The 18,045-nt window shown below is 45.5% G+C and overlaps 1 protein-coding gene across 3 annotated transcripts in view; it reads right to left on the reverse strand.

The window, feature by feature from the left end:
• Positions 1-2,776: 2,776 nt before the first annotated feature.
• GLCE (glucuronic acid epimerase) overlaps positions 2,777-18,045 on the reverse strand; it is a 62,069-nt gene continuing 46,800 nt past the window's right edge. For 2 of the 3 annotated variants that reach the window (XM_067305627.1, XM_067305628.1), the window contains 3 exons: positions 12,294-12,877; positions 8,089-8,334; positions 2,777-4,753 (listed from right to left, as the gene is read on the reverse strand). In XM_067305627.1, the coding sequence (XP_067161728.1) occupies positions 3,729-4,753; positions 8,089-8,334; positions 12,294-12,864 (1,842 nt within the window). In that variant the 5' untranslated portion in view covers positions 12,865-12,877 and the 3' untranslated portion in view covers positions 2,777-3,728. The remainder of the gene's footprint in view (positions 4,754-8,088; positions 8,335-12,293; positions 12,878-18,045) is intronic. The other variant, XR_010885721.1, reaches the window with a different exon arrangement.

Below are 18,045 nucleotides of genomic sequence, written 5' to 3' on the forward strand. Positions count from 1 at the left end.
AAATCAATATTTTCACCCAAGCAGTTGGGAGAAAGCACGGGAAGTTCTGCCCGGTGCTGGGGATGTCTCCTAGGTATTTCAGTCGCACAAGATTATTCAAGACACGGTCAAAAGCGACACGCTGCACGCAGGTCATGCCTACGGCTGAGGAGGCACCAACTTTCCACGGAGCAGGAAAGTATCTCCAATTTAACCGCGCTTACGTGTCAAGGTGGGAAGCATCACTCCGGTCCTGGAGCGGACGAGACCGAGGTGGCCTCACTTCCATTTTTGTTGGGATCTGGACAGAGAGTAGGAGCTGCGCATTTGCAGCTGAAAACCGGAGCTAGGTCACTAACGCGCTTTCAACCGACCGTCATCTTTGTTAGGATATTCGTCCAGTGACTAGTTAAGATCGTTACTTCACAAAAACTATATGGAGTCAAAATTAGGTGCATTTCGCAGAAATAACTCATATTGGCAACAGACTGCATGAACCTTACTTGAGAAGACAGAGAATGTACATCCCCGAAAGGCCAGGCATAAGATACCCCAAATCACCAAACTCGTAACGGTTAAAGAAATATCCTTTTTTCATCTTGCTTTGAAGCAACGACCTTCTAGAATTCTCTAAAAGGAGGTATCTCAAAAAACATTAAGAAGATCCCCAATCAGCTTGTACTTATCTGCAACCACACGCAGGCGAGAAGCTATCAACCAATATAGAGAAAACACCCCACGCTGGTCATAAGATAAAAAAATTTATTTTACAATTTTATAAAGCAGCTTTACATTAAGCACAAATGTTGATCCATTTACTTTGTATATAAACATAGTAGAACCTTTCCCTCTGCAAAAAGTCATGTCTTGCTGTATATAAAACTAACGTGCACATTGTGCTTAAACTGCAAAGTCTGTACAGCTTTACAAAGGACTACCCTTCACAAGGGCATCCTGTAAACAATTTATTGCATATTTAACACATGGTGTATATCCCACATGTGAAAATGTAGAAAAAATAAAGTACAATTACACGGTGAATGAAAATAGCAGCTTTCAGTGAATGTCTTGCACAATGGCCAAGGAAAACAGCACTGCCACACTTTTACAGTTGTGCTTGTGTGTCACTGGTTTGCATATACCCATGCGCACTACGGTTCCAACGAGTTCTCTATGTACAGTAAAAGCCTCAGGGAAAGATTACACGGATCTTAGTCGCTAAGATCTTTGTCAGTTTGAAGACTGAAAAGCAAAGGAATAAAAAATAAGTGAATTCAAGGAAGTTATGGGCACCAATGTCCAAAAATCCTCTTCCACTGCACAATTCTATTAAAAAAACAACAGGAGAAAATCCGCACACTAATTCTCTTCATTTCCACAACCTCTGATGGCGGGTTGGTTTAATTTATGCATGTGCAAAGCTCAACAAAAACGCAATCAAGATATTAAGGATAAGATGGTCTGACACGACTTTCTTTGTTGGCATCGCCAACTTATGCTTCTGAACTAAGCTACCCACCAGCTTTGGGGTTGATTCTAATGAACACTAAAAGATCACTGTCATTTTTAAGCTGTCCTTAAAACAAGAGGAAATTGTGGCCTCATTAAGGCACTGATACTGTCTCTTGAGCAATACCCAAATATTCTGAATCAAAAATGGGCAAAAGATGGAGGAAACATGCAGGAGAAAGATGTTTCTCTGTTTGCAGTAAGGACCAGTCATTCGTAAAGGAAGTACGTGTGTGTGCGTGTATGTGCGTGTGCGTTAAAAAAAAATTCGTTTCTGCTAACTTTGGTATTGAAATTTCTCCTGTGGCATCCACTTTTCATACGAACTGATATGGTCATATCATGTGTTTGCAAAGATCAAGTAATTACAAAGCTGTTTCATATATCTGTGAGGAAAAAAAAATGCGGTAAAAAAAAAAAGAAAATCAAGATGTACATTGTCCACGTGCCCAGCTTTTCTGTGGTTTGAACAGACTTTGTCCTCTGTACGAACATCTTAAGCTTAAGCCACACCTAGAACATACAACATGTAATAGAATCAGTGGAAAAAATATATATATAGCTAATACACGTCCTTCTCATGTTGGTAAACGTTTGGAGCTGGAGAGTCTAGGACTCAGAGAGCAAACCTCAGCGGGCATTAACAGAGCTGACAACCCAGTATTCCCTATGCTACCAGATTAAACAATATTGGTCTAATTACACGATTGATTGGTTTTATTTTGCTGGATCAACCAGGAATCTACATGTTGAAAAGGCAGACTAGCGCTGGGTGTAAAGAATTTAGAGATATCAGGAAGAAACCTCGTGGTTTCTTTCGCATCGCACCCTTGCAGTGCACGTGTCCGGGGTCGGAGGTGTTCGGTTATTGCACAGATACCCTTGCTCGCCCGCCAGAACCCCGGAGGCAAAACACACCGAGGAAACCCGTGTCGTGGGGATAACTACCCTTAAGCAATGCGCCAGACTTCAGTCAGAGGCAAAACTTAACGTTACAATATAAGCTGAGCTAGAAAGCCCTATGGGGTAATTTTAATTTTTTAAATGCTTGATATTCGTAAAGCAGGCTAAAAATGAAAATCACCATAGGAAAACATTAACTGACTCAAATGACATTTTCTATGCGCTACTCAGACTCAGCTCCACGTCACATTCAGGATTTAATGCAAGTCTCTCAGAGAATGAAGTTGCCAACGCTTGCAGAAACTTCTCCAGCCGACGCTTGCAGAAACTTCTCCAGCCAACACTTGCAGAAACTTCTCCAGCCAACACTTGCAGAAACTTCTCCAGCCAACACTTGCAGAAACTTCTCCAGCCAATGCTTGCAGAAACTTCTCCAGCCAACACTTGCAGAAACTTCTCCAGCCAACGCTTGCAGAAACTTCTCCAACGTAACTGAAAGTAGAGTACTAAACACCCGGTTCCACACCTAGAGACTGCAGCTACGGGGCAGGCGGTGACACTAGCAAACCTCAAACACGAGTGGAAATTTGGCTTATAGACGGGGTGGCACGTTTGCAGGCTTTGTGCAGTCAGCGAGCCTCGCGGCGTTGTGCTTACCTAACATGACCGGGAAGCCTCCACGCTGACTATGTGGTTTCCGTTTACACAGCTTTAAAGAAAACATACAGTTTAAGTATCTCAATATATAGAATTAAAAAAATTGTGTATTTTTCACCTCGAGAAAAGAATCCATATAAAAAGAAACACCTTTAAAAAGATACACTGTCCACTATCCAGGCTACAAGTAAATACACGTTTACTGCATTACACCACATGATTCGGTATGCTGTTCCCAACATATACACATGTAACTCCATTTTAAAAGAGGCCACATACTAACTTTTCAGGCAAGTGCTGGACTTTAAAGACCTGTATGGCTTCTGTAAATATTTTCCTACAAAAAGGAAAAATAAAAACGTCCCCAGACTCAGGAGCACAAATGGATTTTGCTTTGTGCGGCTAATTTCACTGCGGAACACACTAGGGGCAGGTGAGCAAGGGGAAGATACTAGCTTGCACTCGGTCCTTGGACGGGACCCTGCTCCAAATCCCACCCAGCAGACCCCAATATTTTCGCTCTGGAATGCAATCGTTTCAGGAGATCAGTTTTAAGGATCACTTCATTGAAACAGTCCGTAAAAATTTAGTATGCAACCTTTTAAAATGTACCTTTGCTTAGCTCTAAGGAGTCCAATCCTTCCCGCAGACAGCAGAAACAACGGTTTTGGTTGTAAGCTCTAGTTGTGCTTTGCCCTGCCGCCTCTTAGGTAGCTCTTCCACCTCTTGACGAACTCCTTGAAAATGGGGGACTCGTCTATAGTGCTGAGCAGCTGGAGCTGGTTTATGTGGGTGGTGTGATAGTCCCAGCGGGCCAAGTTGGGAGCGGTGCCGAGCATGAAGTGCCGAAGGTCGTAGATGGTTCCTGAGCCGGTGTCGTAGAGGGGGAGCATGGCCTTCAGCGACTCCATGCCCCGCTCGTAGAGAAGCCTCGCCTCCTTCCCCAGCTTCTCCCCCGCCGTCTCCTTCAAGTCGTAGAGCCCAATCAAAGAGTACATGAAGCCGTTGAGAACGAAGGAGCTGGGAGAGGTGGGGTACTCCTCGTACCAGTCGTGCCTGCTCATGAACACCGCCTTCACCCCGTGCTGCTCCGACGGCAGCTTGTAAGGTGCTGTGGCCCGTAAAGCCGAACTGAGGAACGCGTGGTCCTTCGTCAGCAGGTAAGCCCTGACGAGCGTGGAGATGGCCTGCCCTTGCGCCATGGCGGAATACCAGCCCGGGTCCAGCGATTTGAAGCCTTCCCCTAGCTTCCGCGTCACCATGATGGGCCAGCCGCCCTTCTCGTCCTGGTTCCTCACCAGCCAGCTGCTCGCAGCAAAAAAGGCCGCCATGTGAGCAGTGGCCGAGATGGTGACGTTGTCGATGAAGCCCTTCCCCTTCGCCACCAGCCTGACCACTTTCTTGGGCATTATTTTTGTCTGCTTTACAGCTTTTGTGTTTGAGAGGCCAACGCCCTTTCGGAGGTCAGTCACCAGGTCTCTTGTGACCGTGCTCCAACTAGTCCTAGGGCCAATGCCGTAGTAGACGTCTCTGTCCTTGAAAGCTATCAGCTGAGTGTTTGAGACGTAGTGTACCGTGAAGAGCTGGTTTTTCTCTGTCGTCTCGAGAACCACAGAAACGCTCCCATTTGTTATGAATTTGAGATCAAAAGAAATAATAAAATCTCTAGTGTTCCCAAGCTGCAGAGATACCCCTTCAGTATTGTCTGGAAAACACACAAACAAACAAAAACACCTTGTTAAGTGGTAAAGCACTTTTGTTTTTAAAATGTTTAAGATATGGAGTGTAACTTCCAGAGGTAACCATGTCACCAGACAAAATCCAAACACTTCTAGGTTAGCCAGTAAAAAATTCAAACATTCTCTCTTTTTTCCGTACACTATTATATATTAGCTAACCATAAAACTAAATCAGTGAGTGAAGGCCGACTCTTGTGGCACCAGAAGAATCCTTTTGCATCGTACGTGGACATGCTGCTGCACTTCCCCGGGGAGAGGAAACGCCGGGCGTTTGATGAAGTGCTTTAGCAGAAACTTCTGCTAACAGACAACAGATACCAGAGGAATTTGAGGGAAAGGAAAGCTGCCATGAGACAAAGGGACCAAGATGCAAAAGAGGGCAAACGGCTTGTCACCATGAGCTTTGGAAGTCTCTGGAAGCGCTAAGCTAATCACAGCAGAGAGGAACCGCAGAGGCTGAGAGCACCAGTTGTGTCCAGCCCGGAGAAGACTAACGGGGGATCTTGCTGCTGTCCTCGGATGCCTCCTGGGACGAGCATGCAGAGCCAGGCTCTTCTTGGAGGTGCACAGGGATGGGACAGGCAGAGCACACAACTTGCAAGAATGAAAACCCCAATCAGACATTACAGGGGAAAAAAAAAAAAATCACAGTAAGGGTAGTCACACGTGGTGGAATCTCCATCCTTGGAGATGCTCAAAATTCAGCTGAGCAAGGTCCCAAGCAGCCAGCGTCAAAGCTGGGCCTGCCTGGGCGGAGGTGGCACTCGCCCTCCGGAGGTCCCCTCCAGCCTAAGGAGTCTGCAGCTCAACGCCAGCTACTCCCCTTCAACACAAATTGTGTTTTAAACTGTTTAGCAGCAAAATACGGATTTTTAGTGATAAATATGGCTCGCTTGGGTAGGTTATAATCACACGGTCGGAAAAACATCTTAACATTTCATTTGAGCTTTCCATAGAAAGACAAGTGGGTGCAGAGAACAAATTCAGCGCTTTGACCGTACTCATCACAGAACCGCTAGACAGCTCGAGCGGGTATTTCGCCGAGCCCACGGGCTGCTCCTGGCGTGGTGTTATTTTACCAGCTGAACTGCCCAACGAGCGGCAGTAGCGGTGCAAAGGCACAGCGCAGGGTATTTTGCAGGCGCAACTGGAGGCCTGCCCAGACCCGCATTACCGCTGGTGATGCGCACGACGGGAACCTGCGTGGTTTTTCTTTTTCTGCAGTTCAAAACAGAAAAACCACCGTCACCCTTTTGTTCCAAACTGAAAATTTAACTTGACAGAAAGAAAACAACACAGTGCCACTTTAGCAGTCGCATTTCTAAATAAAGCTGCACTTTAAGCAAAAGAGCCAGGAGTGCTAAGAAGCAAGTATTTAGAAAACCACTGGGACTAATATTCAAATCTATTACTTTTTATTTCCCAACCTGACAGGTCTAGAAAAACAGTTCACTGATTAGTTTAAAGCGGGGGGGAAAGATTGCAGAAAGACTAACACGTTGAAGTATTTATTAACCTCTCCATGGGCAAAACTCTGTTTGTTTAATTAAAAAAAAAAAAATTAAATAAAGCTCCTAGGCAAAACCACATAATGAAATCCAGTGTTCTCTCTCAGGCTAGATTTTAAAATGTAAAATCAACTCCTCCCCAAAAAGCCCTACTCTAAAAGATCAAAGGGCTAATTAGTTTGTAAGGCTGTGTGCAAATCCTGTAGCTTTGAAGGCACAGAGGGATGATGAACATTTAAAGATAGTCATTTTAAATTAACAGCTTTTCATAGAATAAAATTCTCCTGTGTGAGGCAATTGTTTCCTTGCTGCTATTTCTTGATGTGTGAAAAATCCCATAAATATTTCTGTGTGCAACAAACGAGTTATGGTCAGCTTTCCCTGAAAAGCAGAGGCTTTTCCCCATCTCCCAAACTAATCTATTACATTTCGCATCAATACCATTTCCACATTTTGCATTGTAAAAGTCTATTCTACTGTACCTATTATTTTGACTGAATGTCATGTTTTTAAATCTTTTAAAGTAAAAGCTTCGACTCCTTTGAGTTTTGGAGATCAGTATCTGCTTCTGTGCAGCTTTGCTGCACAACACTTGCTTCTGTGAAAAGTCTAATTAAAAAACCACGCTCAAAATTCCTGTCAAATAAGTTTTACACTTTCTTGTAAATAAATGCTTATATGATAACAAAGTGAATTATACTAGAGAAAAAGCTTTAAGAACGAGAAGAAAACTAAAGGCTGCCTGTTGTTTGCACTGCCTTAAGCGCCTATAAATCCATTACTTAAGGCCATCTAAGATGAGTGGATGCATACTGCGGCCTTCAAGCTCCAAAGATTACTCTGCCATCAATAAAGGATGAGGGGAGAATACATAACAGATCTTTTAGCCTTTCCTCTCCCTGTATTTATCTACTGCAAAGACACAAGCATGTTCGACAATTTTTTCCCTAGAGACCCAGGCCTAAGGTGCCAACTGAAAATTACTTCATTGTCTTTTTAAGTAATGGACTCATTAATTCTAATGGGTATTGATTGAGGAAAAATACATTACGTCCTTATTAATGAGCCTGTTCTAGCACAAAGGAAACTCTTGCATGAAATAATGAATTTCTCAAAATAAACCTCTGGTAAGTATGAAACAGAAAATGGTAAATTCTAGAGACAGCAGCAAAGCGTAGCTAACATCTCTACAAGCGAAGCGATGCGAGAGGTAGCCCTCGATCTTCAGCAGTACATTTGCAGTTGCTCCATCTTGTTTAAGGCAACTTGGGTTAACCAAAACTGAGATCTGCATGGTTTGCAAAAAGAGCTTCCTCCCAATAAAGAGAGATTGGGGGTCCAACCTAACAGTCACACATTTGCTCAAGGCTGAAAATGGTGCTTATATTATCATTTGTCAACACAGGCTTATACCACATCAGTGGTGTTTCCCACACTTCAGAACTGGTTAAATTTTTTTTTTGCTTCTGTTTTGAGATAGATGCTAAAAGGTTCAGGAAATGCAACTGTAGCTTCTCTGTTGAATCGCACCGTCCTCCACACATCCCTACATACACCTGCCTTTTCCATTCAAACAGTGATGTTTTAAAAACATAGCAACTGAGAGGAAACAGAAGAGAAGGAAAACTTCAGAAGGATAGCAATTAGACGACATTCTCAGGTGAGATTTCAAGGATGAGAAGTCACTCAGGATAAATAAACACACACCAATCCCGGAAAGTTAAAGCTCCCCTGGTACCATCTGTACAAATTAACAAAAATGGCTCAGCGGCTATGTATTTACAATGACCCACCTGGAGCGATAAACTGCTTAACGCTAGTGAACTTGGATTTATCATATACTGTTGCAACAGAACAGCCTTTGGGTACAGTCCAGTCCACGGACCTGCTGGTCTTCTCCTTGTCCTCCGCTGTTTCGTACACCTCTATGTGAGGTGGTTTCTCAGTCAGGTTTTTACTGTAGTGACTTAACCCATACTGTGCGATCTGGATTGGGTAGAAATAGCCTTGAGGCCCCCACTGTGTGGATAACGGTACACCTACAAGAGAGGGGGGAGACAAAAAAATGAGTACTTTATCAGAACACCTAAAAATATATATATAGTGTTTGCAGCACTGCGCTCTCTTCCTCCTCCATACCCCAATCTCTGCTTTACTTCTGGCAAACTGCATTTATGTAGGCTTCCCCGCTAGTTAAACTCAAAGAAAGTCCTGTTCAAAGTGTGAATTGCTCCCATTTACTCTAAGATCTCTGACTAGCCAAAACGGAGCAGATGCGAATGGCTGAGAAGTCCTTATCACAGTCTTCCATCCATCCCCATTCAATTGTTTGCTGAAGCATCATACTTATTTTCAAATACATTTTAAATGCCTTAATAGATTTCCCCCCCCCTACCCTGGAGACCACTAAATCTCCAAATGATGTTACAGCTAACTCAATCCCCTTAACGCCACATAAATCTTTGCAAATTAAGTGTATATGTTATTACTAGATTTTGGCTAGAGTTATTTGATGCTAAAGCAGCAATTTACCCAGCATCCACAAATCTGCTCCAATTGCCCTGGCTCCCTAAGAGCATGACAAGCGCACGCTGAAACGATGCCTGCACAAGCCAGGCGCTCCACCAACGCGGCACAACGCGCACCGACTCCTCCACCCACAGCTCGCAGGGTCCTCGGAGCTGCTGCTCGAGGCCGCCTGTCCCTGGGATTAATCCTCTGCAGACGGCTCCTTGTCCCAGAAGCTACTAGCCTCTGAGAAAAGCACACCTTCCCACTCTTATTTTAGGCTTAGGGTTATTTGAAGTCTGCACCCACCAAAAGAAGCCTCTGGAGCTCCATCCTGATTCGAACTAGGAAGGTCACAGTGTTTTCTGTAGCCTGATGAATTTCACATGCAAAACTCATAGCATGAGCTCAGATAATGTCACATAGCCATACTCAACATAAAACTGCCAACTTTCGTTAGGATAAATAGGAAAGATGCACCCAAAGAAAATCTTCCCAAGTTCCAGCAGGTTCCTGCCTTCCTCTCAAGATCTCCCAGCAGGTACAACCTCAGCTTTTGAGTTAAAAACCTAGCAAACTGCATATTGCATCAATGGCTGTACGTGAAAGGAATACAAACGATATGGAAGAGAATTCCTCATGCATATACCTCAAAAAATGAGCAAACACACAATACTTAAGATATGGATAAAAATAGGATTCTCTTCATGTCCTAGATTTTATTTGCAACAAATTCCCAACCTCTAAGTGTGAATCCAAAGTGAAAATATATCATGACCCTCTTGCAGGAAACCAAGGATATTTTGTACTGTAAACCTTTGCATAAGGAAAGAAAGATGAACGCGAAAATAAACAAGCTGGCATTTGCACCATTTTCCCCTTTGGCAATGTCAAGCTCAGAAACCAATTCTGCCTGAAGCCTGGTGTAATGAAAAGATTAAACTAAATGTGAAAAGATAAGTTTTCATACATATTTCTGTGCTTCATGTTACTAATAAATATTACTGATGGAGAGGCGATAGTTTTCTGAACAGAAAGCCATCATGTGAAATATATAAGTATCATGTATTATCTGAACTCCTGGAAGCCAGCTCTCTCATTAATGCTAAGCATTCTCAGTTAAGAGTGCACACATTGAGACCGAAAGATGCAAAAAAGAAATCTGCTTTAAGAGCTTTACTTGAAATGTATACAAGATGACAAGATTAAATTCTCCAGGTCATAAGACATAACACAACACATTAACCTTGCAGAAAGAGAGGTGAAAATATAACATGAGGTTTTTCATCATGTTACAAAATGAGAATCTCTAGGACTGGAATGATGCAAGGTAGGAGTCCAGGACTTTCTGAGAATGCATTTTAGTATTAACCCCCCTTTCCCACAGACTACAACTCTCTCACTTCTCAGACCTGTTTACAAGATGCCAATAATTCTATTGCTTTTACAAAACCTAGGCTCTGGCATCACATTTCACTATGACAGCTCTTAAATCACATCTTGCAAAAAAGCCAGGTTTACAGATAAGTAACGAAGCTGTCAAGTGTTCAACTCGCTTGTTTCTTGAGGCTTTAGCACATAGCAGTTAAACACAGTATATACCAGTCAGCAGCTTACACATTTTGCAAGCCAAGAGCCTGCAGAATGTATTCTGATTCTGAATTATTTCATACTGAACTTAGCTTTTTTGCTCAAGAATGTCACAAATATTGCAGAGTCCAGCTGCAAGGGACATTCCACATTATCTCCCACATTTAATACAAAAACTGGTAGTGCTTCAAGACCTAGGTCCACCCCCCCCCCCCAAAAAAAAAACACCTCCCACCTGACAACAAGAGAAGAGGCACCCATAGCTATTTTAGATATTCTCAAGTCATATTTGATCAGCAGTGACTCTAGCATTAGGAAAGAAACCATCTGCTCAGCCCCTCACAGGGAAACAGCGGATCCAGCCCCGAGCAAGACAACACTCGCGCTTGGTGCATTTGTGGCTCCAAAGAGGTATTTGCACCTTTGGGAGAGCCACGAGTTTAAGAACCGCAGCTCCCTTCTCTGACAGACCTCACGCCACCAAGACGACAGACATCTTACAAGGAAGCTCATTCTGAAGCATTAATAAAAAATGCTGAAAAACATGCTATGGTGGAGCTTTTTAAAAACGAGGGTAGGTAAGCCTCAGAGCTCTAATTTAATCATTACAGTATATCACATCCACCAAGATTACTAGTGAATGATCAGCTTCCTTTCTTCAAGATGTATTTGAAATTCGAATGAAGAATCTTGAATGAGAAGCACTCATTTGGATGATGCCCAAGTTAAAAAACAAAAATGTGATGAGAAATGTAAAAAAAAAAAAAAAAGAAAGGATTGACATACCTATGCATTTGCTTATAGGAATCCTTTATAGACAAACTAATTGCATATTGTATCAGCTTTCTGAACACCTATATCATGAAAAGGGTTCATACCAACATTGCAGAGTATCACCAACCACTGAGATGCCTAAAGATTAATGTATTTTATTCCTTAAATGAAAGTTACTCTTTAATTTATAAGAGTCAGTGTCACATTCTATAATAGCTTTATAAAGGCATTCATTTTTTATTATGAAACCCAACAAGAATTTTCTGCTATTAAATCTCTGCTAAGAAGCGGAAAGACCTCATGTACTAATTACTGATTGCACCGTTTAGCAAAAGTGCAAATTAGAAAGGTTTTACCGTATTCTAATTTTATTCAGGGGCTGATGAGAAGATGCTTTAACGGCTTAAGTGCTTTTGGACCCTGAAACAATTCCCTGAAATCTCCTGGCGCTGCACCGAGTGGCACAGCGTCGCACGGAACGACGTGAGGAAACAGCCTTCCCCTGTCCGCAGCGGCACAACGGCCCCGTTATTCCGATTTGCCCACGGCTTGCACCGGGCCCAGCCAGCTCGGACGAGAGCTAAGCCCACACCGTGGTATGGAGCAAAACAGTCATCGCTCGCTCTAGAATAAGCCGAAGCGGACGGTGGTGATAACTTGGGCGCCTCCCAGCAAAACGAGGGAACAGCGTATTGTCAAACGCGCCGTGGACAAAACCCCGCGTATTAAACTGCGGCGGAGCGCAGCGGCTGCTTCCCAGCCGGCAGCAGGGAACATCAGCCCCAGCGTTAGAGCCGGCGCCCACGGGGAAGCGAGCCTTTTCAGGAACCCGAGCCAAACTTTCTTTTTTTTTTTTTTTCAGAAAGCGTTTTGGCTCCCTTTCACCTATGTGACAAGCGTCAGCGACAGTGCCAGAACGGGACGCCGGCGCTGCGGGAGCGTGCCGCAGCCGGCTCCCCCGGAGAGGCACGCAGCCGGAGGGTGGGAGGGCAAAGCACGCCGCGAGGCCGAGCTGGCTTCCGGTTCCTCAGGCTATCGTGACAAAATTAAAGTCGCTTTGCATCTCAAGCGGTGACAGCAAATCGTAAGAGGCATTTCGAGTGTGAAAAACGTATTTAACACAAACCTTCGACACCACTTATGCATTTCACTCTGTCTCGAACTTCGACGTTGTAGCCTTCGAAGGACATGAACACCCCGTCCGGGTGGTAAGGTGCTCTCTGTGTGTATACTTTGGAGTAGCTATGAGAGAATTCAAACCTGTCATAACCATCGTACTGAGCAATTTTCCCATAAACCTCAAAGTATTTCTCTACCCAGCTGAACGGCAGGAAGATCTCGTTGCCTTCCCTCCTCCCTTTAATCGTGTGTTCGTCATTGATCAGACAGTCAATCTCTTCGTATTTCGGTCCCAGGGCCCGGTTGCCGTTGAAGCCTCCCCCCACCACCGGCGGAGCCTTCTGCTGCTCCTGCGGCGACGCCTCCTCGCTCTGCTGCCTCGCCGCGTCGCGGGCGTAGGGGTTGCTCTCGGAGGCGGCCGCCCGCTTCTCCAGGCCCTCGCCTCGGCCGGGGCCCCGCGGGAAGCGCCCCGCTTTCTCGGTGGAGCATTTATTCCACAGCAGCACCGTGACCAGCGTGAAGAGGGCGCAGATGACGATCAGAGTCTTGTAGTTGACCCGAGCTGCCAAGCAACGCATATTCACACCATACCTGCAAGACAAGGAGGCAAGGCACCGTCAGACAACGACGCCGGCAGCTTTAAGGCAAGAACGGCCGGTTCTGCTCGTTAAAAACGCAGGTAGGGTCTGTTTCGATTTAAGGTACTGCCACGCGCGCGTTACAGGGTACGTCGTGGGCAGGGGTTGGGTGGAGGCACCTAGAAGAGAACGCGTTTTTTTTTTGCCAACCCTCCCTCTCCTTCGTTCCTCCTCCTCCAAAACTCGACGGGATCAAACGCACCGATGAACGATTCATCTCCGAAGCGCCAGGCTGCGACAACACAGCAGCGCGTTAAGACCCTTCCGTCAAACGTAAGGGACGGATCAGAAATAGCAGCAATCACAGGGCAACGCTCATCCAAATAAAAAGTTCTAAGCTGAAAAAATGCCCAGCAGCTACCAGGGAAAGGGCGGACAAGCTCGCACAGCGACGCCAGGCAGGCGCGGGAGCAAGAGCGGGGGGAAACCCACGGCCACGCAGCCGGCACAGCGACAGAGCGCTCCTCCGCACGACACCCTGGAATCAACGTCTCCAGTTTAGAAATATTAATAATCCATGTAGCCAAAATTACTTAGATAGCTATATAAAAAGGGGGATATTTATTTATTTATTTATTTAAAAGTCCGACTGCAAGCTCTAAACTTTTTCGGGTACAAAATTAAACGCTCAAACCTGGATCAGTTCGTGACGTTCCAACAACTCAAATGCACTTTTGAAAAATAGCGTTTCCGAACAGGAGCAGGGAGGATGGTAAGGGAGGAATGCAGAGTGCTTTTAACTGCAGCCCCGTCCAAGCCCGACCTCACGCTGGGCCGAACGCCAGGGAAGCCTCGTTAAAGCCTCTTTAAAAAACTAAGGACAGACTGGGAAAATATGAGACTCTCCCAAGGGACGAGACTCCTCCTGAAGTGCTCCGGGGCTCAGATTTCTCCCTTCACGAGGAGGAGGCAGAAACTATGCAAACCTTCTCTCAGGATTTTTTTTTTTTTTTTTTGCAAGATAAAACTCATTTTGCAAGAAACGTACCCAAATAGCACCATCACCGCCGAGAGCACCAAGGCTGAGCAACACACGAGGCGCAGGCGATGAAAGCACATCCACCCACAAGACCCTGCTTTTGCTGACGAGCGAACTCCCTCCAACGCGATGCACGCGTTTTTCAAATACGTGGGAATGTTTACGCTGTACTTCACAAAACCCTTATTAAAAGGAAGTTTGTCTCCCTACTAAGCGTACGGCACTGTCCCGTCGCAGCCAGCGAGCCGCACGTTGAATCCGCGGGTGAGTTTTATGCCCCGTGACCTCCGGCAGCAGCCGCGGGGAAGCCGAGCTCGCGGGCCGGGGCAGCGGAGACGAGCAGCGGCGCGGGGCAAGACTTGGCCGCCCTGGGCACGTTGCACCGCCGAAAGCACGTGCTGCTCTTCGGGTTTCTTCTCCGCGCTCGTATTCAACCACCAGCTACCAACAGCTTCAAGTCCCGCGCATCCACCCGAACGTGCCTCCTCCTTGAAACCACCGCGCAGCTGACACCAAAGTGAAGCACCAAGAAGCATTTTACCGCTTTGTATTTTCTAACTGCGTTATTTCACCCCTTTGTGCTTTCTAACCGCATTAGCCACTAGGGAAAGCCAAACCCTGAGCTTTCACTCAGCTCTTTGCCCCAAGGCCCGTCCTGCTCCCGAGCGCCGCTCCTTCCCCGGCGCCTCCCGCGCGAGGCCGAAGATGCTCCCGCAGCGTTGCGGATGCTCCCGGCATTCTCGGGCTGGAGACGGAGCTGAGCGCAGACACCAGAAAGCCCCGAGCACACGCCGGATCCATTCCAAGGCTCTGCACCCATCCCGGCTCCCAGCGCGCCGCCTGCAATAGGGGCGGTGAAAGTCCGGAAGCAAGGCTGGGAAAAGCCCGCCGGCGTGGCAGAGCACTCCCACCGGAGCGGCCGAGCTCACCCGCGGCCATCCCACCGGACCCGCGCTGACTTAGATGAGGAGCTCCAGCAACGCCGCCGCTCCCGCTGGCGGACACGCGCAAGCCGCACCGCACAACGGTTAGAAGGAGTTTCACCAAAAGTTCCCCCCCCGGCCACTTTTTTAAATGGAAATAATGAATGATCTCTCACTAGCTTTATGCTCCCACACTGCAAGCACCATCTGGCCCTTTAAAACTGGACTTTAAAAAGATAAGTGTGCTATTTTCTAAAAGCCCAGTTTAGTACAAGCTTTTAGAGAACATAAATTTATATATAATTGTATTTTTATGGAAATGCTAGCATAAGAATAAATCCAATTTTCTGCATCAGCAGATAATTTTTAGTGATGATGCTTTCGGAATGACCTCAACAAATATGCTCTGCTCTTTTTATACAAAGGTATAATTCACTTTTAAATGGAGAATAACATTTCTGACACACTTCACCCTTACGTATAAAACTCACTCAATTTTAATTAAACCATCTGGATTATCGGGGCATGGGGAGAGAGAAGGGGGAAGGACATCGTCACACTTTTTACCCATCTACTACCCTGTACCCATTTCTCCACATTTTTTAAGCAGATGTGTGTGTTACTAGGTAGCTGTGAAAAGGTGCCGGGTACTCCACAACTAGACCCAGCTTTTATTTTATTTTGGTTCTGCGCTGCGTGAAAAGGCAGAGCGGCCGGAGCGGCGCAGAGCCCCGGCGCAGGGCAGCGCCGTGCACGGCTGCCGGCCGCGCTGCTGCAGCCCTCAGCTTGCACCGGCGGCAAGCGAACCAAAAAGGATTCAGACAAGAGCGGTATTTCCCAAGAAGCATCACCTTAAATCTCTCCAGTCACCAAAAAAAAATCTAGAAATAGAGGCTTATCGCATGGATAATGTTAAATGGATAGATGGGTTTTTATTCAACGGTAGAAAAAAGAATTCGGAATTTCAACAGTAGACAGAGGTAATTTAAACCTGTGAAGGGACTGTGTCAAATTGGTTTATTCTCCTGCTACTGCTATAAAAAGGATTTCATCATGCAATACTTAAGATTTAAGGAGTGCAAGATCGGAAAGTATTTTTAAGGTATGAAGTAACAGATCCATGATATCCATGTTTGCTTTTCCCCTTTGTTTTGCTGGAAGATAGAGACTCTTTATAAGGCTGTGCCCTGAGAGATCTCAAACCTAAATAAAAGCTGATCTCCATCCCTGAAGTAATATTGGAATTTCAGCTTTTAAAGACTTCTCAGAAGTCAGGAATTAAAGGGATTTTTGCCAATGTTAAATTACTATTTTGGGCTACAGAAATCACTAACCAAGTAATGCCCTGTTTTTGTTTGCAACTGTGACCGATTCCCTCTCTTTGGCCTTTTACTAACTTGTTAAGCTGTTTAATTCTTATAATTCAGTAGCTCCCAAACTAGAGGTCACCAGTCTGAAAGTGTGAAAGCAAGTGCGGGTGCCAACAGAAAACTGAGCCCCCCCAGACGGGTCATTTCTGTTGTGATAAAAGACATTGCTACGGCAGGGACACAGTGTGCAGCGATGAACACAAACAGGACGCCCAAGCATTTTATCTTAATAGTATGCAGAGTCAAAAGTCAAATTTATCCTAGAATAGTGTCAATGCAAATAATCTATAAATTAATTCTTGTTTAGCTACATATCGCTTCATGATATTCTAATTAAAATGCAATAAAATAACATTTCTTACAGAGTGAACAGCTAGGATCAAATGTATCCAAAAAAGGGATGCAATTACAGAAACTTATTTTGCCAATTCCAGTGAGGTGTCAGTTTCTAAAACACTGGTTTTAATAAAAAGAACAACTGGGGTTAAGTAGAATATTCTTGCCACTGCTACAGGCATTAATTATGCCTGGAAACAAGGACAAGTCTTGGTTTGCCACGCTCTGAATCATGAATCAACCGTCACAACTCTGTGTCAAGAATGTCAGAATTAGTTCTGGTACTCGTCTCTTACATAAGACTAAATTATTTGCTGTGATATTTATTACACTCAAAAAAATCCCCCCAAACAAATCCTAAGTCCTTTATAAGACAGGCTTTTTGAGCTGCAAAAAATGTGTTGAATACGTTAAAAGTAAAAATTTTTAAGTCCAGGCCATTGCCCGTGTACTCAATGGGGGGAAAAAAAAGCATACAAGTTACTAAAAGCTTTTACCGATTCCAGCAACAGCCCACTTAAAACAGCCATCCAAGACCAACCTCTTTTCCTCTTGATTTTCTCTAATAAGCAGGTGAACAGGCACTAAGGGAGCCCTAAGCAGAGCAACTTGCTTTGTAGACACATCTAAGCATCTTCTGAAGGCCGTCTCGTTTCTCACGGAGTCATGCGAGCCGCCGATCGCAGCGAGCGGCCCGGCAGGACCGCAGCCCGCTGCCGACCCAGCGCACCGGCCTCCTGCACCCCTCGGCGCACGTCTGCTGCGTGGCTGAGAACTTCCGCCGTCAAGGCATGTTCCTGGACAACCCTTCACAAGTCAACGGGTTGGCCAGAAACAAATTGAACATCTGAATAACAGCTGAAAAGAGTTATCATGAAAGAAGACTGCTGCTGCGCTCTAGCTGTCCCAGATGGGTGGAATGGGAGTAATAAATATTAGCACCACAGGGAAAACGGAAATAGCCAAATTCCGGTAAGCATGGATACTCCTTTTCAGGACACCTTCTTGACAGGGTGTCCATACAGCCCACGTAAAAGCTCAGAACCACACAAGTTACGGACGCCAGTCCCCAGGTAAAGAGATCATCCAAAACTAGGTTTGTGGAGGGCGTCTCTGAAGGACGTTCCCTGCACAGCTCTCGCAGACGGTCGTGTCTCCAGACCCTGTTTGCAGAGACGTGCCCACGGGGCTGTGAATCAACCAGATGAGACTGCTCATATGGCCGAGATCAACAAACTTGAAATAGAGCGTGGAAGGTTACGGGACCAAGCCACAAGATACCCAACTGCTTTGTCCAGCAAAACCCAGATACCCAAGAGGAAGTTTCTTGGCATGCAGTACTGACACACAAGATACCCAGCAGGGAGTTTGGGCGTGCAGCAGCCCGTTCCGTTCCGTCCCGTCCTCCAATGGCCTCAAATGAAGAAAGGTTTGCGCAGGTCTCTAACTCCGAGTACGAGCCCTGGTCAGCAGCATCATCTCCAAAAGAAGAGAAATCCGAGCCTGCTGCATC

This window comes from Apteryx mantelli, chromosome 15 (genome assembly GCF_036417845.1).
Source record: "Apteryx mantelli isolate bAptMan1 chromosome 15, bAptMan1.hap1, whole genome shotgun sequence".
NCBI lineage: Eukaryota > Metazoa > Chordata > Aves > Apterygiformes > Apterygidae > Apteryx > Apteryx mantelli.